The sequence below is a fragment of the Hippopotamus amphibius genome, chromosome 12, assembly GCF_030028045.1.
Source record: "Hippopotamus amphibius kiboko isolate mHipAmp2 chromosome 12, mHipAmp2.hap2, whole genome shotgun sequence".
NCBI lineage: Eukaryota > Metazoa > Chordata > Mammalia > Artiodactyla > Hippopotamidae > Hippopotamus > Hippopotamus amphibius.
In genome coordinates this window covers 25116604-25141537 of record NC_080197.1, presented here as the reverse complement: position 1 = coordinate 25141537, position 24934 = coordinate 25116604, and the positions used below count along the sequence as shown (strand labels likewise).

General features: G+C 45.8%; 2 protein-coding genes across 14 annotated transcripts in view; one reads left to right on the top strand and one right to left on the bottom strand.

The window, feature by feature from the left end:
• Positions 1 to 878: 878 nt before the first annotated feature.
• Positions 879 to 10215, top strand: TP53INP2 (tumor protein p53 inducible nuclear protein 2). Of its 4 annotated transcripts, XM_057702861.1 has the most exons (5): positions 879 to 1413; positions 2264 to 2372; positions 5477 to 5651; positions 6033 to 6321; positions 6880 to 10215. In XM_057702861.1, exons 3-5 carry the CDS (start codon positions 5528 to 5530, stop codon positions 7127 to 7129), a joined length of 663 nt encoding a protein of 220 aa, XP_057558844.1. In that variant the 5' UTR covers positions 879 to 1413; positions 2264 to 2372; positions 5477 to 5527; the 3' UTR covers positions 7130 to 10215. The 4 variants fall into 4 exon arrangements, with proteins under 4 accessions (XP_057558844.1, XP_057558843.1, XP_057558847.1 ...); XM_057702860.1 differs by lacking the exon at positions 2264 to 2372 and having other exon boundaries at positions 882 to 1413; XM_057702864.1 differs by lacking the exon at positions 2264 to 2372 and having other exon boundaries at positions 906 to 1413; positions 6153 to 6321.
• A 702-nt stretch (positions 10216 to 10917) lies between these two features.
• NCOA6 (nuclear receptor coactivator 6) overlaps positions 10918 to 24934 on the bottom strand; it is an 88057-nt gene continuing 74040 nt past the window's right edge. For 5 of the 10 annotated variants that reach the window (XM_057701168.1, XM_057701167.1, XM_057701174.1 and 2 more), the window contains 3 exons: positions 24676 to 24712; positions 20936 to 21084; positions 10922 to 11948 (listed from right to left, as the gene is read on the bottom strand). In XM_057701168.1, the coding sequence (XP_057557151.1) occupies positions 11905 to 11948; positions 20936 to 21084; positions 24676 to 24712 (230 nt within the window). In that variant the 3' untranslated portion in view covers positions 10922 to 11904. Of the gene's footprint in view, positions 11949 to 20935; positions 21085 to 24675; positions 24713 to 24934 lie in introns of all 10 variants that reach the window. The other 5 variants (XM_057701170.1, XM_057701172.1, XM_057701173.1 and 2 more) reach the window with 3 other exon arrangements.

The following is a 24934-nucleotide window of genomic DNA, read 5'->3' as shown; positions in this document are numbered from 1 at the left end:
AATTTGACAGATAAGGAAATCGAGGCCCAGAGAGGTAACATGACTTGCTTGAGGTCCCGCGGCAAGTCTGGGGAAAGTCAGGACTGTGCTCAGGTCTCCTAGGGGAGGCTGAAGCACTCCAGAGTTTTGGTAATCTGGTGCGCGTAGAGTGTCAAGAGAGCTGGAGCCAGGAACTATGGGTTCCAGTCCCGGCTCTGCCATTTGCTATAGCTGTGTGACCTTGGGAAGTCAGGTAGGCTCTCTGTTTCCTCGACTGGAAAATGAGGATAATAAACACTTTCGGGGTTGTTGTAAAGATCAAAACACATATAAAGCAATAGAGCACAGTGCCTGGGACTCAGTAAGTGTTCAGTAAATGTCAGCCACTGGTCTGGCAGTGGCAATAGTTTTTGTTGAATGTATTATTGAATATGATTCCAGATACGAACAGTGAGATTTGTCTGTTTCCCTGTAAATCTGGGCTAATAATCAATCCCTGTCCAGTCACTTTTCTGTCCAGCCCCAGCAGCAAGATGGGTTAAGTAAGATGTGTAAACATTCCAGTGCTGAGCACTCAACGGTTATTCCGCCCATAGCAATTCCTCTCCAAGTCCGACTCTACAAAATTTCCTGTCAGCCTAACCAACTCCTCTAAGCTCTCGGGTGCTCCCCTGTAACCAGGGAAGAGGGATGTCCCCCGTCTCTCAAACCTGCCCAGCTGAGGAAAACTGGGGTGGGAAAGCAGCGAACGTGTACGGGTGAGAGGGTGAGACAGAAAAGGGAGAGCCGCGAGAAGGGTGGTGAGGAGGATGGAGGTGCACGAACGTGGTGTGGAGTTGAGAAAAAGGTACAGATTAAGGGACTTGGATATAGGATGCAGGGGAAAGGACAAGAGGGGCAGTGGGAGAGGTGAGAGCGCTGGGCTATGAGGCTGGAGTGCAGGAAGATGCGGATCTCGTAGGAAGAAGTGGGAACCCTCCTTTTTGAGAGGTCCGTGGGTCGCCCAGGGGCAGGGGGTCCAAGCTTCCAGCAGTCGCTTCTCCGGGCCGTCCCCTCTAGGCTCGGAGTCGGGATCCCGGGAGGGAGCCACTAGCCAGCTATAATCGTGGAGGAGGCGGGGAGGGGGGATCCGCAGCCCGGGATTGGCCGCCGCTCCGCCGGTTGGTGACGCGAGGCGGGCGGGCCCCTTTGTGACATCACAATCAGCTGTTTGAACGTTCCAATTTGTGCCGTGAGCCCAGCAGCGGCGGCTGCACAGACTCAAAGCCCCGCGGGCGAGCGCAGCAACCCGCAGCGGCCGACGCGCACCCCCGCCGCCTCCCAGCCCAGCCCCCGCGATGCGGCCGGGCCTGTGATCAGCCGCCGACCCTGGGACGCCCCACATCACAACTACCTCAGCGCCACCTCCGCCCGCCGCACCGCCCGCGTCCCCGGGTGAGTTCCGACCGGCTTCGGCCAGGGGGCTCCCGGAGCCTCCGGACACGCCCCGCGCCCCCAGCTCCCGGGTCTTTGTCTGTCTCCGCCGGCGGCCGCCGGGGCTGCATTCCCGTCTCCGGATTGGCTGCCGCACGCCCGGTAGCCAATGACGTCTCTCCATTTGCATATGACATTGAGACGTCACCAAGGCCGGCACCACCCCCCCCCCCTCCCGGATCGGGTCGCTTGTCCTCCCGTGACCCGGTGGGCGCTGGGTTGGGGCTGGGCCCACGGGTGAGTGACGCTGAAAGGCAGCGGGACCGGAGGGTCCTCGCGTCTCCTGGACTAATCCAGGAGCTGGGGTCAAGCCTCTGATCCCCTACTTTCTCCTTGAGACCTGAGAGAGGTTCTGCAGGCGCTACTGGGTTGTCAGGAGTTCAGGGGCCCCTGAAGCTTCAGCTCCAGGTCATTGGGGCAGCGCCAGATGGTGGTGCAACCCCCTCCCTCTGGCTCCAGGCTCTGCACCCCTGGGACTAACATAATAACAGTCTCCTAATCCCTGACATGTGTGCAGCGCCTTAGCAGAAGTCATTCCCAGCCCCCAAAGGAGGGGTCTTAGACCCCATTTCATGCAAAGGGAAACTAAGGCCCTGAGAGGGGAAATGGCTTACTTGAGGTCAGGCAGCCAATTAGAGTCATGCCTGCCTAGGGAGTAACAGATGCATTAACCGTGCGCACATAGCTAGTAGGAGCTCATTATAAGTAACAAGTTACACATCCTCCTTCCCCTGAAGACTCTACGTTGGGCAAAGTACTATCCAAATTTGATAAAGCTCCTAGGTTTCCTCACTCCTGGATCTTTTTCCAGGAGGTCTCTGGAGATTGGGTCCCCTTTTGAGGCCCTGACCCTCACGCTGTACCTTGGAGTTCCGAGCCAAATAAAATCACTGCCTCTCAGGTGTTTTGATCACAGAAAGGTGAGTCAGTGGCTGCATCAGGGTGTCTCCAGGGCTGATGTTCGGATGAGTGGGAGGTAAGAGTTCCTCTGTTTGGCTCTTCTTCACCTCCCAGCCCCAGAGTTGTCAGCTAGAAAGGACTGACCTGGCCTAGTGCTGGCGATTACAATGGTTGTGCTGCCTGTCTCTGCACACAGAGAGGGACCAGAGAAGGAGCAGGAGAAGGACAGCCTCTGACTTTACAAGTAGATGGGCCTATGGGCTGGACCAGGAGTCCCATCCCAGCCTAGACTTTGCTCAAGGATGGGCTGGGGTAAAAGTGGCTTTGGGCTTAAGTGTTAATTGTGGGCATGACTGCTATAATTATTAAAGGGAATGGTTCTCCCTGGAGCAGAGCTGGGAATGTGAGAACCAGGAAGTCGGCAGGGCTGGGAAAGAAAAATCCTGGGAGCCTCCCTCAGTGGTCATGAGCGGGGGCGGGCACTGGCTGGCTGGTGAGGTGGTCACTTCTGGCTCTGTCACTGACTTGCTGTGTGACCTCGGGCAGGGAGCTTCCCCCACCCTAAGCCTCCCTTACCTCAATCTGTTTGTAATTTGAGGAGGCCCAGAGTAGGCTCTGGTACACAGTGGGTGCTCTGGTAAATGTAGGATGAATCTTGGTGCCAGGAACCTCAGACCGTTTTAAAGCTGAACCGAGGGCCCCTGAGAGGGGCAGTGACTTGATCAAAGTCTGACTCCTATCTGACTTCCCTGTCTCTCCTGCATCCTTATATTTTGGTGGATTGTTTACTGAGAGGTTCCTGACTGTGTTCACTCTGGACTGAATGCTCAGTGACCTGGGGCTAGGCCTGCCCTACCACCATCTAGCTATGTGTCTTTGGATAGACTTATGTCCTCTGATCCTCAGCTTGCGAAATGGGCTGGGTGAATATCATGGTTCCTGAAACACCTATTCACTTCCTTTTCATTTTCTCAATGAAGCAGTAGGCCGTTGGATAGAAGTTGTGCTTCAACAAGGCCCCAGTCTTGCCTTCCTTCAGGAGGGGCTAAACTCTCTGGATGTTTGGTAACTGAGTCACTAACTCCCTGCGGCTACAGATGGGCTGGGTAATGTGGTTTGTGCTGGGCAGGCACTAGTTGAGGGTGGCCCAACCTTTCATAATCCCTGAAGATCTACCACCAGGGAGGTTAACAGCCAGGCAGCACTTCCTTCTGGAGCCCACTGTGGGTCTGCAAATGTATAAGTACTCTCAGGGTAGAGAGCTTAGGTGATTCTGTGGCAAGTGTGAAAATATACCCAGGGATTAGGAGAGGTAGCAACAACCATAAGAAACACCCCAGGTGGGTTAGCAATAAGAGTAGAATGCCTCCAGGGAATGGAAGTGTGGACATGCCCCCAGGGAGTTTTATAGAAAGTGTGGAAACATCCTTAGAGGAAGGTGACAAGCAGCTGAGTAGCAAAACTGTTGGCTATCTTTGGGGACATGTGGAAAGTCAAGCTTTAGGGACATCCAGGGGGCCTGACCAGCAGCCCCTAGCCCAGGTCTAGGCCTGAGGTAGGCTTGGTGTTTCCATTCCTGGAACAGAGCGTCTCCTTCCTCATTTTCACCCAGGGAAGGACGGATTGAGGGCTTGAGTCCTGGTCCAACCCTCAGTCTTCATCCTTAAGGGCTCCTAGGGTGTGATAGCTCCCTCCCTCCATCATCACCTCCCACTGACCTGCTGTCTCCCTGGGGCCAGGCAACCTGATCTTCCTTCTAGCCAGGGATGCTGCCCTTCAGCAGGAGCTTGGGAATAGAGGGTAAGATGGGGGAGGGCCTGTAGGAATAGGATCTTCATCTGACAGACACAGTTGAGGCCTATGCAATCACACGGTGAGATGGTAGCTATTCTGTGGGATTTCTGTAAGCGAGCACTTTTCAAGCCACGCAGGCTCAAGTAGTGGTTCTTAATCTCTGGGTTCAAGGACTGGTGTTTAGGAAATCATAATGAAAACCTAAGTCCTTCTTTTCAGAAAAATACACATGGACCATGGCCCCAGGCCACTAAGTTAAAAATGCCCAGGCCAGAAAGATACCTGGCAAAGGCAATGGAGTATAGTGATCTGGAATCTGTGTGCGTTAAAATCCTTCCTCTGGGGGTTTCCTAGGTGGCACAGTGGTTAAGAATCCGCCTGCCAATGCAGGGGACACGGGTTTGATCCCTGCTCGAGGAAGATCCCACGTGCCGCAGAGCAACTAAGCCTGTGTGCCAAAAAAAAAAAAAAAAAAAATCCTTCCCCTGTGTCTCACTCTCTGTGAGGTTTTGGGCAAATTATCTTACCTCTCTGAGCCTCAATTTCTTCACCTATAAAAGAGGGATAATAATTATACCCACTTCCTAGAGTTATCATGAGGATTATAGGTGGTAGTAAAGTGCTTACTGTAGTACTTGGCACATGAATGTTAGCTAGATGAAGAGGAAGGTGATGAATAATCACAATACCAGGCAATTTCCTCCTTGCTTGGAGAACTATCTTTACCCTTCGAGGTCCAGGTTGGATGTCCGGTCCCCTGGGGACCTTCCCTGATGGAGTCTGGTCATATATATCACTCCCAGAGCATGTAATAATATTAATAGTTATTAATAATAAACTAGTTGATTAGTTTATTGGATGCTTAATCTGTACCCGGGTACTGTTCCGAGCACCTTGTGTTTAGCTCATTTAATGCTTATGAGAGCCCAGAAGAGGATACAATTATTAGCTCATTTAATTTCTATAAGGGCTGATAGGAGGATACTATTATCCTTGCCATTTGACAGATGAGAAAACTAAAGCACAGATAAGTTAAATAACTTCTAAGGTCATACAGAAAACAGAAAAGTCTGAAGGCAGGCTGACTTACCAGAAAGCACACACACACACACACACACACACACACACACACACACACACACACACACACACACACACACACACACACACACACACACACACACACACACACACACACACACACACGGCAAAGCTTTCCCACGCATCTCTGTTGCGCTCTATCTCTGTTCTGGGGGCTGGGGGAGCTATCCCCAGCCAGGAGTTGGGGGAGACCAGTCTGCGGTGCCTCTGACTCCTCTGTACCTCCCAGGTTTCTGCACTGCCATAGGGCACCCCCCTGAGGCCTCTTCAGTGACCCACCATGCTCCAGCGCCTCACCAGCCTCTTCTTCAGCTCCCCGGCACCGCCAGAGGACCCTGACTGCCCCCGAGCCTTCGTCTCCGAGGAGGATGAAGTGGATGGCTGGCTCATCATCGACCTGCCGGGTGAGGCCCGAGTCTGGAGCCAGGACTGAAGAAGTCATCAGTAGGGCAAGTGGCCGAGCAGGGAGCTGCTAGGGGTTTGGGGAGTTCCCCTGGGCCTACTGGGCAAATTGGGGCTGAGGCAGTAACATTGGAGGTAGGAGTACCAGGGCCCCATCTCCTGCAAGCTGGGGCCATCTCCTGATGGTACAGTGTTGGAGTCCACACCTCATGCGCCATAGGGTAGCAGGTCGAGGCTGTGGGTGCCCTGTGGGTGTGGCGGGTGGGGCTGCGGGTCTGACTAACGATGCCCTTTCTCTCCCTGCCCCATTGTGTCCGGTGTGTGTGTGTGTCCCTCCCCGCTGCGCCTCCTCCTCGGCATGGCTCCCCTTCCCGCGCCCGTAGACAGCTTCACAGCTCCACCCAGCCCCCGGGCGGCCCCGGCCCCCGCGGGCCGCCCTCCGCCTGCACCCTCCTTGATGGATGAGAGCTGGTTTGTTACCCCTCCGGCCTGTTTTACTGCAGAGGGGCCTGGACTTGGGCCTGCCCGCCTGCAGAGCAACCCCCTGGAGGACCTCCTCATCGAGCACCCCAGCATGTCCGTTTACGTGACCGGCAGCACCATAGTGCTGGAGCCTGGACCTCCTTCCCCGCACCCCGACGTTGCCCTGCCAGACGAAGACCTTAGCGACGGGTGAGCGGGCCGGGGGCAGAGCCTGGAGCCCTAGAGAGGCATGTCTTGGAGTGAGGCAGGAGTGAGTCCAGGAGCCCCCTTGCACCGCCGGGCCAGGGCCTTGAGAGGCGGGTCTTCGCGGCAAAGGGCGGGCCCCATGGGCCAGGATAAAGCTAGGCCTGAAGGTAAAGGGGCGGGACTTTGAGATAGGGAGAGGCGTGGCTTCGTGGCTGGGGCGGGGCTTGAGAGATATTGCTTAGAGGCTTGGGACCAGCAGAGGGGAGGGCAAGGCCAGAGTGCTGAGGAGGTGGGGGTAGGGTTCAGAATGCCAGGGCCGAACTGGAAGTTGGAGCTGAGCCTTCATGGGGCCAGGTTCACCCATCACAGGGGTTAGAACCGAGGAGGCATCTCCAGGTTGGCTTGGAGGAAGGGCTGGTACCCAGAAGAAGGGCATTGGGCGCCTCCCTATGAGCAGAGACCAGATCGTGCGAGGGTGCGGGGACAGGGTGGGAGGTGCCAGCGCTCCCCGCCTTCCCCCACGATTTGTCCAGCCCTGACTGCCTCCCTCTGTCCTCTCAGGGAATTGGCACCTGCTCGCCGTGAACCCCGGGCCCTGCACCACGCCGCCCCTCTGCCGGCGCGGGCTGCACTGCTGGAGAAGGCGGGCCAGGTGCGGCGGCTGCAGCGGGCCCGGCAGCGAGCTGAGCGCCACACGCTGAGCGCCAAGGTGGTGCAACGGCAGAATCGCGCCCGGGAGAGCCGTCCCCGCCGGCCCAAGCACCAGGGCAGCTTTGTCTACCAGCCGTGCCAGCGCCAGTTCAACTACTGAGCTTCTGCCGGCCGTGCCGCAAACCCCTCGCTGACTCCCGACCCCTATCCAGCCCCTCCGCCGCAGCCAGTGTGCTGCTCCAGGGCCGCCTGCAGCCCACCTCGGGCTGGACACAACCACCTCCCTTCTTAAGTGTGTAAGATGGGGTGATAACCTCCCTTTCTCTCTCCCCTACTCCTTGTATTTCCCTATCTCTGATCCTCTAATCCGCCTCTGAACCTTCCCCCGGCTTCAGCCTCTCACCTTCAGCCTCTCACCATCATCTCCATCACCGCGGACACTGTCTTTCCTTCTCTGGTTCCCATCCCAATCTTTGCCCTGACGTTCTCCATCCCTGCCCTCCAGTCCTCTACTTCTGGCCCGCTCCTATTTCTGAGAGTGTCTTCTTCCAGTCTTATATCTGGCTCATTCCCTACCTTCAGCTCCCACTTTAGGAGCTTCACTCTGTCTAATGTTTGGCCCTGCATTCACTCCTGCTCCCTTATTACCCGTTCCCAGTAATTCTCCCACTGAGACTAAGGGGTTCTGCCTTTAGTCTCCCCCTTCCTTCTCCTCTGGGGGCTGGGCTCCTTGGAGTTGCTTAGGCATGGAAAGGTAAGGTATGTGGGAAAGGACTGTGAGATGTGAGTCAGAGGGAGAAGGTGGAGGGTATCGAGGAAAAGAGGAAACCTATTGGAAATGCAGACAGGACAGACATGTTGAGATGCTATAAGGAGCAGGCCACAATGGGGGCTGGCACTGGGCTTGCTCGGAGAGGCCAAGCCCTGCTCTCAAGCTGGAGCCTGGATTCTACTCCCACATCCCTTTTCTATAATTCCTCCCCCCAAATCTCTTCCTGAAATCAACCCCTCTGCAGGTCCCTGTATCTGAAGGGCTTAGTTAGTACTTTGCTGCCCTACCCACAACATCAACCCAGCAGTAAAGGCTGGGCAAGGCCCTGCCATCCTAGATATCTGTTCCCATGCCCAAGGTGCTAGAACTAGCTTAGGAGAGATGCAGGCCAGAGGGATTCTAGGCAGGGGAAAGGCGTACCCCAGAATAAGAATGCAGAATGATGATGCCGGGGAGGACAAGCTGTGGGGTGAAGCCATCCCAAGAATGGCAGCTCAGCCTTCATCTTGCCTCTGGCCTTGTTTTTCACACTCTGCCAGGATGGCTAATAAACACTCCTGAGTAGGAGGCCAGGAGCCCCACTGCCCCCACCCCCAAATAGTCCCTATCCAGGTTCAGGGCCTTTAGGGAGGGCCTCTCTTCATTTTCTTTCCCAGGGCTATCTTCCTTTATAGGCTGCTGGGGAGAAACGGGTACCCTATGGTTCCCCTTCCCTTCTCCTCCAGTAAGAACCTGGAAGAGGGTGAGACAAAGGGGACAGGGGCAGCCAGCTTTCCCCTTCTCATGGTGGGAGTGAATTTGGGGCTCAGACACCAGCAACAGCCTCTTGGGATGCCCCAAGTTGCTTCCCCTTTCCTAACTGTCCTTTTCTAGTGTGTGCTCTTTCTTCCTTGAAACCTTTAAGATTTCCTGTTACATACTAATGTAGGTCTTCCCCCTCACGCCAAGTCTAGGTTTCTAGGCCTCACAGCCATGCTGAGGCTTAGAGAAAACTCTGCAATCCCATGAGGGCAAAGGCAGCTGCCCTCCCTGACCCTATAACCCTAGGCCTCCAGTGGGATATATGGATAAGGGAGGGGGTAGCCCCATGGACACTGGGATGGGGACAGAGGAAGCCCTGTTGGGTCTCCTATCCAAGAGAATAAGCCAAATTTACAATAAAGGCAGATCAAAGTCCCCATGCTGGTCCACTAGGGCCCCAGTAGCTGACAACCTTGCTCCTCTCCCCAGGGTTCTCCTTCAGTTACAAGCTAGTCCCTTTTATTCTTCTAGCTACTCCTTGGTTACTTCACAGCCAGCTTAGGGTCTTCAGCACTTCCAAGAGCTGAAAATCCCTCCAACTCTTCTTGTCTACTCCTTTGCTGCCAGCTGGAGCCTAGGCTCAGTTCTGGGCAGTGCTCACGATCCTTCTGTGGGGGGGAAAGTGAGTTATAGGGCATTTGGCTCAGATTTCAAAAGGCCCCTACCTTACCCATATTTCTAGAGGCTCCTGTAGTTCTAAAACCCTCCAATATCATCACCTGGCTGGTTACAACGCTGTGTTTGTACTTTCCTATAGATTCTGTAGCATTTGAGTGTGGCAATATTTTAATTGTGTATAGATTTCTAAGAACCAACACTAGTTGGTCTCCTGCTAGTCTGACTCCTGAAGCACCAGACCTCATCATACTGTATTGACTGTGTATGTGCCTTTCACCTTGAGCATGCTTCAGGATTTTTTTTTAGGCCACAGAACTTGAATACATGAGGGAACCAGAATTCACAAAGTCCTATGCAACCTTAGACAGGAGGAGGTTAGAGAGTCTGTCTAACTGATGTTTTCAGAGACCCTGGAGAAGTTTGTTCCAGACTATATCACTTAATGTCAAGACTACCAGCACTTTGCCAAAACTGAGTATGTGAGAGGGACCCCTATTTGTAGAGTGAGTCCCAATTACATCAAAGGACAACTTCCAGTAATTTCCCAATACACCTGAGTAATTCCCCAATACAGCTCTCTTCAAGCTGGGTGTCATTTCCAGCCTTTGCCAGTCTGGCCTCATCAGGGTACCATGTGTGTATGAATGCAGTTTGCTGCTGTTTTGGTGTATGCTTGCTCCTTGGCCCTCACCTGGAACCCTGATAGTTTGCTCTGACCCATAATGTTAGGTGCGATGAGGACCCCACCAGAGCTTTTGGATGACTCCTCAAATCCATGTGGCTTTATGTGAGGGGACCAAAGGCAGACATAACATGGCCCCTTATATCTTCCCTCTTGCCCTGCCACCTAGTTCCAAATGGAACCAATAAGATGAGTGCATCCCTTTTGGGTGTTTTGTGTTGAGACTGGCTGAAAAAAGAGGAGACTCTGGTTGACCATGTTGTGACATGTTGACAGACTCAAGGACACAACCACCTCAGCCTGGTCATGTGGCATGCCTGTGTATGTGTGTAACAGGATTCTGATTGTTAGACTGTAATGTTATTCCTCTATGGGAGAAAAAGTTAATATAAAGAGAAACAAATAAAAATATATTTAAAGCACATTATGCTTTCTTCCTGAGTAGAGCTAAAGTAGGAGAAGCACTCTGCAATCCCAAACACAGTGTTGGCACAGGGTGTTATTATTAGGCTGGCTTTGGTTCTGGTTGTGTGTGTGTCATACAGGGAAGGAAGAGGGTAGATAAGCTTGCTGGCAACAGAGCCAGACAATGTGGGGTGACTCAGAAATAACTACTTTTAGAGAATCCTTATAATGCAAGACATTAAAAAAAAACAAAAATAAGAGCATGAGAAGCATCAATTCATCCTTTTGGTCTCAGGCACTGGGTTATGGAGCCACTGCAGGGGAAGAGATGGAGTGGAGTATATATCTAGCTGTAGGAGATGCAGCAGAAGACTTGGACCCAGACCAAAATAAACACAGGACCCCAAGAACTGAAGTCCTCTGAATGTTGGGGGTAGGGTAGGGGCAGAAGTAGCTGGCTTAAGACCACAATTTTTAAGGTAAGAACAGAGCCAGGAAAGGGAAAAACCTAGGAACATTTGTAAGTCACCCCAAGCCTGAGGCAGATGAGAAACAGGTCAGCCAAAGAGTGGAACATAGTGGATAGCCCTGAAATATATAACACAAAATGACCACTTTTATTTGGGAGCTACTCCATCTAACCACAGAATTGGACTAAAGTTAGAAACGTGACCTAAACTGGGCTAGATTCTTGATGCTGTTACAAAAAATCTTGCTGGTCAGTCTGGGCTTATCTCTTGAATGGAGGAGGTGTAAACAAAGTTGTTTTGGAGCAGTCCATCATGTACATGAAGAAGCAGATGAATGAGGTAGAGAAAAATGCCATCTGGTTTGCTGATGACTTCCTGTCTCTAGAAAATCTTGGGTGACCTTCGATCCTCTCTAAGTTGATTGTGTTATTTGCAATCAAAAGAAATCTGACCAATATCAAAATGCCTGGTAGAGTGCTGAAAAGAGCTAGTTTCTTCAGAGCCAACAATGAGTTGAGTGAACAAGTATGTACATTTTCCACAACTTGCCAGGTGGGCATCTCAAATGCAATGAGGACAAGATCGGACTCTAATTCACAAAGAAGGCTGTTTCCTATTCATTTATGGTCCAAAGAAAGAGCCTGCTTACCCACTAATCCCTTACCAATAACATACGTTTATGTTCTAGGACAAAGACATTTATTTAACACATTCAGTATTTCACATTGTACAAACCCTTAGATTCTCTTTATTCACTGGTCCATTTCTACAACAAATACATCCAAAACACTATATAATAAAATTATTTACAACATTTCCAAATGAGAAGATTCCTTTTGTCCCACTACTGCTATTCACACACAGTACTTCCACAGCACAATACATCATTAGAAGATCTAAAAATGCTCACCCTGTACCCTAGGCTGCTTAGGAAATGTGAAAACTAATAACATAATCGCATTAGCTCCTCTCAATACATGGCAACATTTTAGAAACCTTGAACTTCATCTTGCAACAACTCTGCTTTCCCCATTGCACTTTATGAAACAGGTTGCAGGGACTAGGAAAAGGACCACATTATTAAAATAACTAACTGTACAGAAATGGATTTTAAAAAGTCACAGCTCAAAATCGCTTTTTGTAAAATTCACACACATTTACAAATATCAAGTCGTTGTCCAGCTTGTTTACTTGGATTTTCTTCGCTTGGATTGCACCGCACTGGTTATGTCTGTGGGGAAAAAGGAAGAACATATTCAGCTGAGGCAACTCTTTACAGCAGTGCCTTTTAGGCAGTCCACAAGAACCAGGGCTGACCTAAGTGGAGCCCTACTAGACTCTGAATCAGTCTAAGGTCCTCAAAAGGGGCACTCAGTGTGAAGAGGGTCTCAGACATCTCGGCCCTGTAAACTAGGGCCTAGTGACTGGGGAAATGTTATACAGGTAGTGGGAGGTGAAGCAAACATACATGGACAAGGTGCCAGGGTGGGGAGAACTGGGTGATTAACCCCACAATCTCCATCACCTCTTTCCATCACCCAGCGAAATGATGGGTAGATCGACAGTGCTTTTGGTGAGAAATCACTGAGAGATGCTACAAGCAAGTGAATAAATTGTTCCAGAGTGCAAAAAAACAGCCTCTGGATCCCTTCTGGAGCCAAGCCATTGTTCTGCAGTGAAGAACTCCTTTTGCCATGCCATAGTCAAAGTTTCTAAATAACATGACCACAACCGTTGGTCAGCAAGTGTCTACTATGGCCTATTATCAAGGCTGTGGATACACCTGTGTATGTGTGGAAGGCATGGAAGCTATACAGAGCAAGCCCCAGCCTACTCTGAGCCCAGGTGAGCCTGAAGCCTTCATGGAAGAGGTGGGACCTGAGTGGTTTATATCAGTGACAGGGTAACAGTGACATAAAAGGGAAGGAGTGTGTTTTAATTCCTTTAATTCCTCTCATATTATTCATGTCTTCAAGCAACCAACTTAATCTTACCCCGTATTTAAATCATCTTTCTCAAAACCTTTTTCAACACGTCTTCTACAGCAAAGTACAACGGACAGCCTGAAGCTCCCCAACTGTAAATATTTCTTTAAAATCTCATATTGATCTTAAAAATTCACCCTCATTCTTTATGATGCTCCATAATAGATATTTTGGATTTAAAATGGAAAAAAAATGTTTTAGAATTACTTCCCATCAAGGACAAAACAGCATTTTCTATTTAATACATTAATGTGTAAGATGAATCCAACTGAATTCTCTGATGCTGCACCTTAGTTTAGTATTCTAAGCAATTTTTCTCCTCTCTTTCGTATTGTATCATATTTTGAGAACCCAGATTCAAAATGCAGATGCAAAAAACAAAAATTTTACTACTCTGTTAACTTAAGAAATTGCTAATAAGTGAAACCTAGCTGACTTTCCAAGAGGTGGCCTGTGCAGTGTTTTTAGGCTTCTGTTGGTGGAAATTTCAATCTATACATCCTGTTGGGAGAGCATGATGCTTGTGCCAGGTGGTACAAACAGCTTCTCTGATTTACTCATTAGTCTTTTGCTAATCAGAGGACAGTAAATCTGACAGGATGTTGATTATGGTGTTATTTTATTTCCATGTAAATAAACTTGAGTCTCAGGTAGCACACAACTCCCCATAATCAACTCTTTATGTCCAACTCTAATGCTTCATTTTCACTGTAGCACATTTGTCATTTGCAGTAAAAACAGGGTTTTGTCTTGACTGAGTGTTCATCCTTAGAAAAATATCTGTTAATTAGGCCAACTTCTCCTTTGTTGTTATATGAACGATCAAGTGATGTGTCTGAGAAACACATATGTGGCTGGGAAAAGTGGTGAGGAGTGAGGGGATAAACAATCTCAGGCTCCCCCCTCCATTCCTTCCTTGCTTGTCCCATCTGTCACTGCTCCAAAGCACCCAATGATCTGGCAGGCTGCCTCTGTTTCTGAGGAGGAATCACTGAGTGGTGCCATGAGTAAACAAGTGATCTGAGCTAGAAAATGCAAAAAAAAAAAAAAAAAAAAAGTCTTTTAGATATTAGGGTGAGAGGTGGCAGTGGTGGTATAGGGTGAACTCTTATACTTTTGCGAAGGAAAAAACCTGATTTTGAAGTCTCTATCACCTCCTCTGGATAAATCTAGCCAATCTGGGTCATAGAGCAAAGTTACTTTTGATGTCTTTACAAATCTGAAAAGAGTTTTTTGTTTTTGTGGTTCAATTTTATACTCCCTCTAAAATGTTACCACCTTTACCATTCCATTGAACACAATAAGAGAATCTAGAGGCTGACCCTTTAAGGTAAGGAATTCTAGGGAAGTAATGTCGTGGGTGAAGGAATATTCAGGATGCACATCAGGCCTGCTCCTTAAGGCTGCCTAGCTTACCTGCCTGTGCATAATCCCACTCCCAAGCCCCCACAACAAATACCACACCTGAAAAAAAACCCCACATATATTGTTGAAAAATTCTCAGTTTTTTTTAACCATCAAGGATTTTTTTTTTCTTGCTGCACCATGTAGCTTGTTGGGATCTCAATTCCCCAACTAGGGATTGAACCCCAGCCATGGCAGTGAAAGCCCAGAATCCTAACCACTAGGCCACCAGGGAATTCCCAACCATAAAAGATTTTATAAATTAATGTCTTCACAGATATAGAAACAGTCCAAAGACTAATATAGTGTAGTTACATCATTTATGTTCATATTTTAGAATCAACTATATGGTAAAGGTCAGGGTCAATAACAGTTTCAGGAGGTTGTCTACATATGTCCTTGGGGAACACTTAAATTTGTAATTTGATAAGGGCATTTTTTAAGCCTGATTTCTTCATTTTGACTTTAAGCAAATTTGGCCAAATCTATAGTTCAAGGCTCTACTAAATCTTGTAGAATGTGAGCTCTACCTTCTAAGGAGTTTTATAAATTGACCTTGACCTTGCTCACTTCATTAAGCTTTTTGCTGTTCTCCTTCTAGCCAAGATTTCTACTTAATTGTAAAAAAAATTCTGGAAATTTCCTTTCAAAGTTTGTATGGCTGGTTTCTAAATGATGCTACAAGAGTGCATTTTCAGGCAGTTACTATTCAGGGTTTTCTCCCATAAGATGTATCTAATTATGCTTATTCTACAATTTATAACATTTACATTTTAAGTATATCTGTATACTCTGTGTTTGTTGTTTCTCAAGTCACTAGCTGTGGATAGGATAGAGCTATCACCCCACTTTGCTGTCAGAGGCATCTTAGGGCACCCCAGGGACACCCACAGCTGCTGCTGATTACAGGTTGCTCTGAACTTCCCTCTTATTGGCATATTTTCCCTGGTTTCAAACTTGTACCTTGAACTTCATGTTTTTAACTACTGATCTTTTTTCCCAGTTGAAAATATAACATAAAAATTTACTATAAACAGAAGACTAAAGAGTGACAAGGAAAACTAGAAAAATCATTTCTGTGTTAATGGGGAACTCATGTCAGGAAGCAGAAATACTCATTTGCATATCTGTAAATAACACATCTGATCAAGTACAATTTTAAAAAGAAGTTCAATGATTTGTGGGAGCCAATTTTTCTATCTGTAATTAAAAGGGGCAGGGCAGTGGGGCTTGATGGGGGGAACCAAACCAACCAAAAACAAAACAACAGATTAGAGAGTGACCTATCAACCATGTGGGCCTCCCTGGACTTGCCCAGAAACCATTCATCCCACCTGCTCCAATCTGGTAGTCTAGCAGGCCTTGGCCAGCATGACGTAAGCAAACTCTGTTCTCAGAGCAGAAGCATGATTAATGTTACTGGTTTTCCAACAAGACAAAAAGTACCAATACTTCTCATTATAAACTGCTCATAAGATTTCTCAGCTTTCAAGATTCTCATGACCCAGACTGTTTCTGATTTTGTTTGTGCACATATGACCAAAATCTTATGAGTACAGAAAGGCAAAACCCTCTTTTCCCTTTGAAACTTTAAGTACTGATGCTGCAGGAAGACATTTCAGGTACCAGCACTATATATGTCTACAAGTTTGAGACATAAATTTTAGAAGCCAACTTGATATTTTATGACACTCCCTAGGTATGGGTTCAGCTATAAGCACAAAAAATTATTTTATGACTTTGGTTCATTTTTGGATACAACATAGAAGGCCAAATAATATGTATATTAATTTGCTAATTTGGATCCAAGAGCTCTAACACTTAAAAATCAAGAGCTACAGCATTCATTTCTGATTTAAAAAGTAACTCATCCTAGAACAGTTAAAGACTGATAGCCTCAGGGCTTGAGGCTGATGTGAAGATCTGAACATGACTGTGATTCCTGGGGTCTGGCCAGAACCCTGCCATCCTCTAGGGACACACTTACCCAGCATCCCTCTATGTAATATCACAAAGCCTGCGAGTCATTATGGCCTCTTCTAAGCCAGCTGCTAAGTCTCAAAGCATGGATGGGGCAGGCATTCCAACATGACTACCATCACCTTGGGACAATGTCCAGCTTAAGTGTACAAGTCTATACACCCCACTCCCCTTCTAAAACAGGTTCCAGCTTTCCATCTTTTCTTGGCTGGCAGTTATCTACAGAGTGGCTCTAATTTGGGCATTCTTAACTGTCCCAGCTGCCAGATTAATTCTTTCTGGTGCACTGTAAATGACACCTTTAATATCCTGAGGCTCTGGGCTCAGGTCAGATTTCCAAAAAATCTGGTGTATGACATCTCTAAAGGCCAACACTTTTTTCCTGCCTTTTTTTTTTTTTTTAAGATTTATTTATTAATTTATTTTTTTATTTTTGGCTGCGTTGGGTCTTCATTGCTCTGAGTGGGCTTTCTCTAGTTGTGGCAAGTGGGGGCTACTCTTCATTGTAGTGTGCGGGCTTCTCATTGCAGTGGCTTCTCTTGTTGCAGAGCATGGGCTCTAGGCACATGGGCTTCAGTAGCTGCAGCACGCAGACTCAGTAGTTGTGGTGCATGGGCTTAGTTGCTCTGCAGCATGTGGGATCTTCCTGGATAAGGGACTGAACCCATGTCCCCTGCATGGGCAGGCAGATTCTTAACCACTGAGCCACCAGGGAAATCCTTTTCCTACTTTAAAGATAACTACATACCATATTCTACAGCCTAGAAGACTCTGATCCTTTAGGAAGAAGAGTACATAGAACTGAGGGGAAGCAGATTTTCTCATAGAACTCCAGAAATCTCCCATTTAATGCTTCCTTCCAAAAAGGTTTTTGCCTAGGAGATGATTCCCAGGGAAGGAAAAGAAAGTTGATGGTTCCACTTCTGCATCCAAAGTGGGGATTCCTAAGAAGACCCTGACTGTGGTGTACATGGTATGTCTGGAGAGGAAAGAAGGCCCCTCCCAACCTCTCCCCTCTCTGGCAGGCTGAGGTAAGGTGATTTCTACATCGCTGCTTTACCTGTACAATGATCTGCAGACCTGTGGCCTCCTCTCATGAGCTCTTGTGAGGCATTATGAAATTCCTACCCAGAAATGTGACCTGCCAAAAACAGCTGAGTTCTCAGGTCAGTGTCTGGTGTCGGTATACCACAACCTGCCCTGGTCTTCAGGCTGGTGTCCTAACGGTACGTGACTGTTTTGTAGCAGCCCTGCTGGTATCAAGCGCTAGGCCAAGATCCTAGCTCTGCCTAACCTGAGCTATTCATGCTCAGTGCGTTTCCTGAGAGGATGATGCCCTCCCTCAGATCTGGGTCTTTGCACATGCTATATCTTTTGCCTGCATAATGCTTCCTCATTCTTCAGGTCTCAGCTTAAACATCATTTTCTCCAGAAAGCCTTCATTGACTTGACAGGGGAACAAAGCATCTCAGCTACTGGCTGGCCAAAAAGTTCCTTTGGTTTTTAAGTTAAAATAAAAGACACATTTTTCATTTTCACCAAGAACTTTAGTGAACAACATATTCATCGTTTTGTTCCACTACCTCCTGCCATTTTTCAGGCAACTTCATAATTCCATCTTCCCAAAACTGTTGTTCCAGGTGCCTTTTATGGTCTTCCAGGGAACTGAAATATTTTCCATTAAGAGAATTTTGTAAAGACAGAAATAAACGGAAATCCAAAGGTACAATGTCTGGTGAATACGGTGGATGAATCAGAACTTCCCAACTAAGCTGTAATAGTTTTTGCCTGGTCATCAAAGAAACATGTGGTCTTGCATTATCCTGATGGAAGATTATGTGTTTTCTGTTGACTAATTCTGGATGCTTTTTGTTGAGTGCTGCTTTCAGTTGGTCTAATTGGGAGCAGTACTTGTTGGAATTAATCATTTGGTTTTCCAGATGGAGCTCAAAATAGAGGACTCCCTTCCAATCCCACCATATATACAACATCACCTTCTTTGGATGAAGACCAACCTTTGGTGTGGTTGGTGGTGGTTCATTTTGCTTGCCCCATGACCTCTTCCATTTCACATTATTGTACAGCATCCACTTTTCATCACCCGTCACAATTTGTTTTAAAAACAGAATGTTTTCATTATGTTTAAGTAGAGAATCGCATGCGGAAATATGGTCAAGAAGGTTTTTTTTTGGTTAACTTATGTGGAACCCAAACATCAAAGCGATTAACATAACCAAGCTGGTGCAAATAATTTTCAAGACTTGATTTGGATATTTTGAGTATGTCGGTTATCTCCCTCATGGTATAACATTGACTGTTCTCAGTTAATGTCTCGATTTGATAGCTATCAACTTCAACTGGTCTACCTGACTGTGGAACATCATCCACTGAGAAATCTCCAGCATGAATTTCGCAAACCACTTTTCACATGTTTGACCAGTCACAGTACCTTCTCCATACACTGCACAAATTTTTTTTTTGCATTTCAGTTGCATTTTTACCTTTCTTGAAATAATAAAGCATAATATGCCGAAAATGTTGCTTTTCTTCTTCCATCTTCAATATTAAAATGGCTACACCAAAACCCACCAATTTTGATAAGTTTATCTTCTAAAGGCAAACACAAGTTGGTTCTTTTTTTTTAACTTAATTAATTCATTAACTTATTTATTGGCTGCGTTGGGACTTTGTTGCTGCACACAGGCTTTCTCTAGTTGCTGAGAGCTGGGGCTACTCTTCATTATGGTGCATGGTCTCCTCACTGTAGTGGCTTCTCTTGTTGTGCAGCACGGGCTCTAGGCGCACGGGCTTCAATAGTTGCGGCACATGGGCTTCAATAGTTGCGGCACATGGCTCAATAGTTGTGGCTCACGGGCTCTAGAGCACAGGCTCAACAGTTGTGGTGCACAGGCTTAGTTGCTCCGTGGCATGTGGAATCTTCCCAGAGCAGGGCTCGAACCCATGTCCCCCGCTTTGGCAGGTGGATTCTTAACGACTGCGCCACCCAGGAAGTCCTGGTAAGTTTTTTTTTAAATGCACACTGATATGACAGATGTCACAATACAATCTAACAAAAATTTCGAATGAAGTTAAAGACAACTAAGCGCTACTAGAGTCATCTTATGGGAAAAAAAACCAACGAACTTTTGGCCAACCCAATATATGCCCCTATAGTACCATATAACTTTGCTATCATAAAAGCATATCATATTAAAGTCTTTGTGGCTAGCGTATAATCGATGTGACAAAGACAGAGACTCCATCTGTACTTTCATTATTATATTCCCAGAGCCTGGCATGTAGTAAGAACTTAATATATAGTTGATAGTTATTAATTTAATAATTACTAACTGTACACTTCTTTTATTAGGCACCACAGCAGGCACCAAGGATATAGTGGTGAGCAAAACGAGACATCTCCTGCCCTAATAGAGTATGCATATTAATTACCTACCACATAAATAGACATAAAGTTACAACTGTGGTGTTATGAAGGAGAACACGGTGCTACGATTCCTCATAGCAGTGACAACTGAGCTAAGTAGGAAGAGTGGGAAGTTAATGAGGAGAAGAGAGGAAGAAAGAGAGAATACTCCCTATAAAAGGTGTCACGTATACCTAGACTTGTGATGAGAGGATGGCAGGTCCCAGTTGTTAAGGAAAGTCAAATGAGGCTGGGAGAGATTGACAGGGGCCAGACCAGATAGGATCTTGTGGTCTATGTTGATGCTATTAGACTTTAATCCTAATTATAATGGTAAACCATTGAAGCGTTTTAAGCTAAGGCAGCAGTAAAGATGGGAAAAGTGGATGAATTTGAGTCATCTGAGATAAAATCAGCAGCTTTTTGTGATGGATGTGAGGATGAAGGAGAGAGGTGTTAAGAAGGACACGCCTAATGGACAGATGGTAGTATGGGAACAACAGCAAAGAACCTGACGTCAGTGGTGAAAAATCACAAGTCTCTTTTCTGACATGCTGAGTTTGCGGTCCTGTTGAGGATGTACGTGCATTTGCCTAAGATCTCTAGAAGTCCGTACTAGAAAACAAATTTATGAGACATCTGTGAAAGGCTGTAACTAAAGAAGGGGGTATGAATGAGATCAGTTAGGGAGAAAATATAAGTTGAAGAGAAAAGGTGACTCAGGATTAAAGTGTGAGTAGGTCAACATCTAACATATAGGTACAGAATCTGAGAGGGAACAGCCAGAGAAGCAGACAGAAAACTACTGAGAGTTCTGGGTCAGAGAAGCCAAGGGCAGAGTTCATTTAAAAAAGAGATAGCAGTCAATAGAGAAGAGAAAACTGGTTGTGTAAGGTTCTTGAGAAAGTCAGAGAAGATGGGCTCACAGGCACAAGTGAAGGAATTGGCCTTGGACTTAAGGAGGGACAGTTGCTCTATTATACTGTGAGGAAAGGAGGATACTGGTAGATTTATGGCCTGGTAGAGAGCGTTGGGGGAGTTCTGTTTTCTCTGTGAAGAGGTGAGAATCTCTGCTGAAAGAGAGGACATAAAATAAGAGCCAGAGATTTAAAAAGAGTAGAGAGTAGGAAAAAGAGTTGACCACAGAAACACAGAAAGATGGCGGGGCCATGTTGAGGGCCTGTCTGGGGTGCTGATCATCCATCCATCTGCCCTGCTGTGTGCTGGCTGCTCCTGCGCACACACACAGAAAACACATGGTTCAATTAACTGACAACTAAAGGAAGGACCACAAGCAGCAGAAGTCAAAGTAACTTGAAAACTTAAGGAACAGAAGCAAGATGAAGGGCAAAGTCCTCTGCTGCTGTGATAAGAACCCTATTCTTCTATTTGACCCCCAAATAGCATCCACAGCCCACTGCTAACCTTTAGTAGAGCTGGAGGCTGAAGCAGGCCGAGAGGATCGCTTACGATGTCCATTTTCCACACTTTCAGAAGCCACAGCTGGCTCTTCAGTTCGGGAGTTTCTTCGGCTTGGAGTTTTGGACTTTTCAATTATCTCTTTGGGCTCACTGCTGACAGAGGGAAGCACAAAGTCCAAGGAGGTGAGGGAATCAAGTCATACAAAAAATAAAGATAACAGTTTCATTCATAAGGCAGGAGATTAAGAACTATATAATCATTCTAGGGAGACAATGTTCCACTCTGGGACAATAAGTGCAATTACACTCTAATATTACTGACAATTTAAAAGTAAGTCCAGCTTGTTACATTAGTAAAAATAAAATATTTAAGCATAATGCTGGTGAGATTGTGGAAAAACAGGTAAAAGACATTAAGAACTTAGAACAAAAATCATCAAACTTCCTCACCCATTTTCCTAAGATATTTCCCCTCAAAAATTAATAGCACCTAAAATCTAGGAAATTAATAACTTATACTGGCATTTACTATGAGCCTGGTATGGTTAGATAATGGCATATTACAAGTCACATAACAGAACACACATGAGAATATATTCACAATACACTGCTGGGTATACTGACTGCCCCTATCTCAATCCCCTTTTTTCAGTGTGTGAAGATTAAAAAATGGTAATATCCAGTATTATTGAGGATACAGGACAAAAACTCCTGATGCAGTATAAATTGCGCAACCCAATGTTTCTCAACAGTGGGCAATTTTGCCTCCTAGGGACACTCAGCAATGTCTAGAGACATTTTTGACTGTCATGACTGGGGGGTGTGGGATACTAATGGCACTTTTTGGGTAGAGGCCAGGGATGCCACTAAACATCCTATAATGCATAAAACAGCACCCTGCCTCACACCCCACACAGAATTCTATGATCCAAACAGTAACGCTGAGGCTGAGACACCCTGGTGTAATCCTCTGGCTCAGCAATTCCATTTCTAGGTGTCTAAGGAAACAAATCTTTTTACAGAGCTCTAATTACACACAAGGATGCCAAAGCATTTTATTCATATTAATGAAAATACATGACCTAAATGCTTAACAATGATAGTAGATTAGTTAACTAAATCATGGCACATCCAAATGGAGTCATGAAAATGTTGCAGAAGGTTATTTAATGATAAAAACTGTTCATAATATATTATTGTGGGAAAAAAGCTACCAAGATTATGAATAATATACTCTCATTTTCAACATATATATTGAGTATATATGTAACCACATATGAATGAATGGGTATAAGATGTGTGTGTGTATGTATATGTGTATAATATATAGCTTTATATATAGATATAATACAACATATTAGATATATATAAACACTACAGTATATATATAAAACACTGGATTGTTTTGACTCTATTTCTATCTGTACATACTCTGTGAAGAGGACCAGAAGGAGAACTAAAATATGCACAGTGAATACTGCTGAGTCATAGGAATACTGGCTAACTGGTAATTTTCTTCTCTGTAATTCTCTGATCTGAATTTCAAGTTATCTTCAGTAAATTTTTAGTACTTTCATGGTTAAAAAAATTCATGTTAAAATCATTTGAAAAAAAGAGGTTGATTAAACTCAGTTGTAAGACATGGAACTGAAACAAAGGTAATACAACAAAAACAAAACAAAAAACTGGTCAAAGGGATGCCTCTTCTGGGAAGTCTTCATAACCCCACTCCCCAAGTGGAGTTGTCTCTTTTGTCTCTTGGGTTCACAGTCTGTGTCTGGCATTCTAGAGCACCCACTGGGCTGTACAGCATGTTTTTAGTGTCTTGTGTCTTCCATTACATTGTAAGCTTCTTAACCGTGGGCTGCTTGTCAACTATCCCTACCCCTCCATTGTTTACTCCTGCTAGAGGACCCTTTGTTAGTGGCATTATGCCTGGGAATTTGGAGACACTGTTTATTACCCTAGCTTTACATCTAACAACTGTCCCACAAGCCAAAGCAAATCAAGGAGAGGTGAGACTGGAGCTGGGGTAGAACTGCAAGTCAGGGGGATTTACACATCCTTTTAGAGGTGGTAAGGATGGCTTTCTGGCTAGAAGCCCAGAAAATGGTCAAAGCCTCTGAGGAAGAAGATTCCTAATGGAAGTACCTTTTTCTCCCAGCAAAACAAAAGCCTCAGCAATACTGTCCTGCTGTTTATGTGGTCAATAATCCGGCAACTCAGGGAACAAACACCGACAAGGTATCTTTGGTCTGATTATCTCTTCTTTTTTTTTGTTTTTTTTGCATTTGAATTTCAATTTTATTTTTTTAATTTATATTTTAAATTTATTTATATTTATTTATATTTATTTATTTATTTATTGAGGTACACCAAGTTCAATCATCTGTATTTATACACATATCCCCGTATTCCCTCCCTCCCTCAACTCCCCCCCACCCTCCCCGTCCCAGTCCTCTAAGGTATCATCCATCCTCGAGTTGAACTCCCTTTGTTATACAGCAACTTCCCACTGGCTATCTATTTTACAGTTGGTAGTATATATATGTCTATGCTACTCTCTCACTTCGTCTCAGCTTCCCCTTCACCCCCCGCCACCCCCAAACCTCGAGTTCTCCAGTCTATGATTATCTCTTCTTTCTCTAGCCACGCAGTTGGTGTATACTTCGAGAAATTAAAATGTAAGCCCAATCCAAATAAAACTAGATAGGCAGAGTGGTGTAGCAGGAAGAGCAATGAAATTTGGAGTCAGAATAACAGGGGTCAAGTCTTACCTATGCATTTATTGGCCATGATATTTAACTTTCTCTGTGCTTCAGATTCTTGATCTATAAATCCCCATCTTTGCTGCAATACATTAAGTATGAGAGCTCTGGAGTCAGAAGGCCTGGGTTTGAATCTCAGCTTCACCATTTACTAAATCGGGGGCTTTGGACAATTTAGTTAACCTCTCTGAGCTTTAGGTTCCTTATCTATAAGACAGAATTTCCTTTCCTAAGAGATACTGTGAAAATTAAATGAGATAATACATCTAGGGAACTTTTAGCCCAGCATATGGTGTGGAATAGCATTCAAATAAATGTTGTCTATTATTACCACCTCACAGGGTTGATATGATGATTAAATGAGAAAATGACTGTGAAGCTGTTTTACAACCTACGCTGATATACAGGTATTATAAATTCTTTAAAATGTTATCTAGTACACTTCTACATTAAAAAAGGAATGACTTTTATAATATGATAAGACTTCCCTCCATGGGGCTAATGAGGTTGAAGCTACAGTTGTATTTCATTTTGTTAGGTTATGTGGGATAGCGTAGTATAAAAGAAAAAGCATGGGTTTTGTAGTCAGACCCATTTGCCTTTCTCTCTTGAGGATCAAACACCTATACTTACAAGGTGTTGCAAGGACTACTATTAATGACATTGATGGCAACAGCTCCTATGTATTGAACACTTACTATTTACTCACTATGCTTAGTGCTGAAAATGTTATGTCATTCAGTTTTCAAAACAATCACAAAAAGGCAGAAACTTAGCCACCAAGTTTTGTTAAAAGAAATGTTACCTCTGAGGGGTTGGTACTCATGACAGCTCCCTACTTCAGCAGGAAAAAAACTGGTACAAAGAGTGAAGGAAAAGGACAAGGTGAGGAGAAGTTTAAAGGTTGAGAAAGCTGATACCTTTCAAAGAGGCTTACGTCATATTCATGCTAAGTCTGCAGAAGTGATCATCTTACCTTTGTCCAGTGACTACGGCAGCATTTGCCTCGAGTTCTGTTAAAAATACAAAGGAGAGAAATGAGATGTAGGAGCTTCTGGTGTTTATGTCCACGGGGAGAAGCTAGGTGTCTATGAGAATTCTGAATGCTCTGTTTAGGCTAACATGTCTCCATGTGCAGCAGGATCCACACCCCTTAGGTGATATAGAGACAGAGTTGGCATGGACACAAGTCGGTTGCCTGGGGCATAAGACAGTCTATTTTTATTTCTACTCCA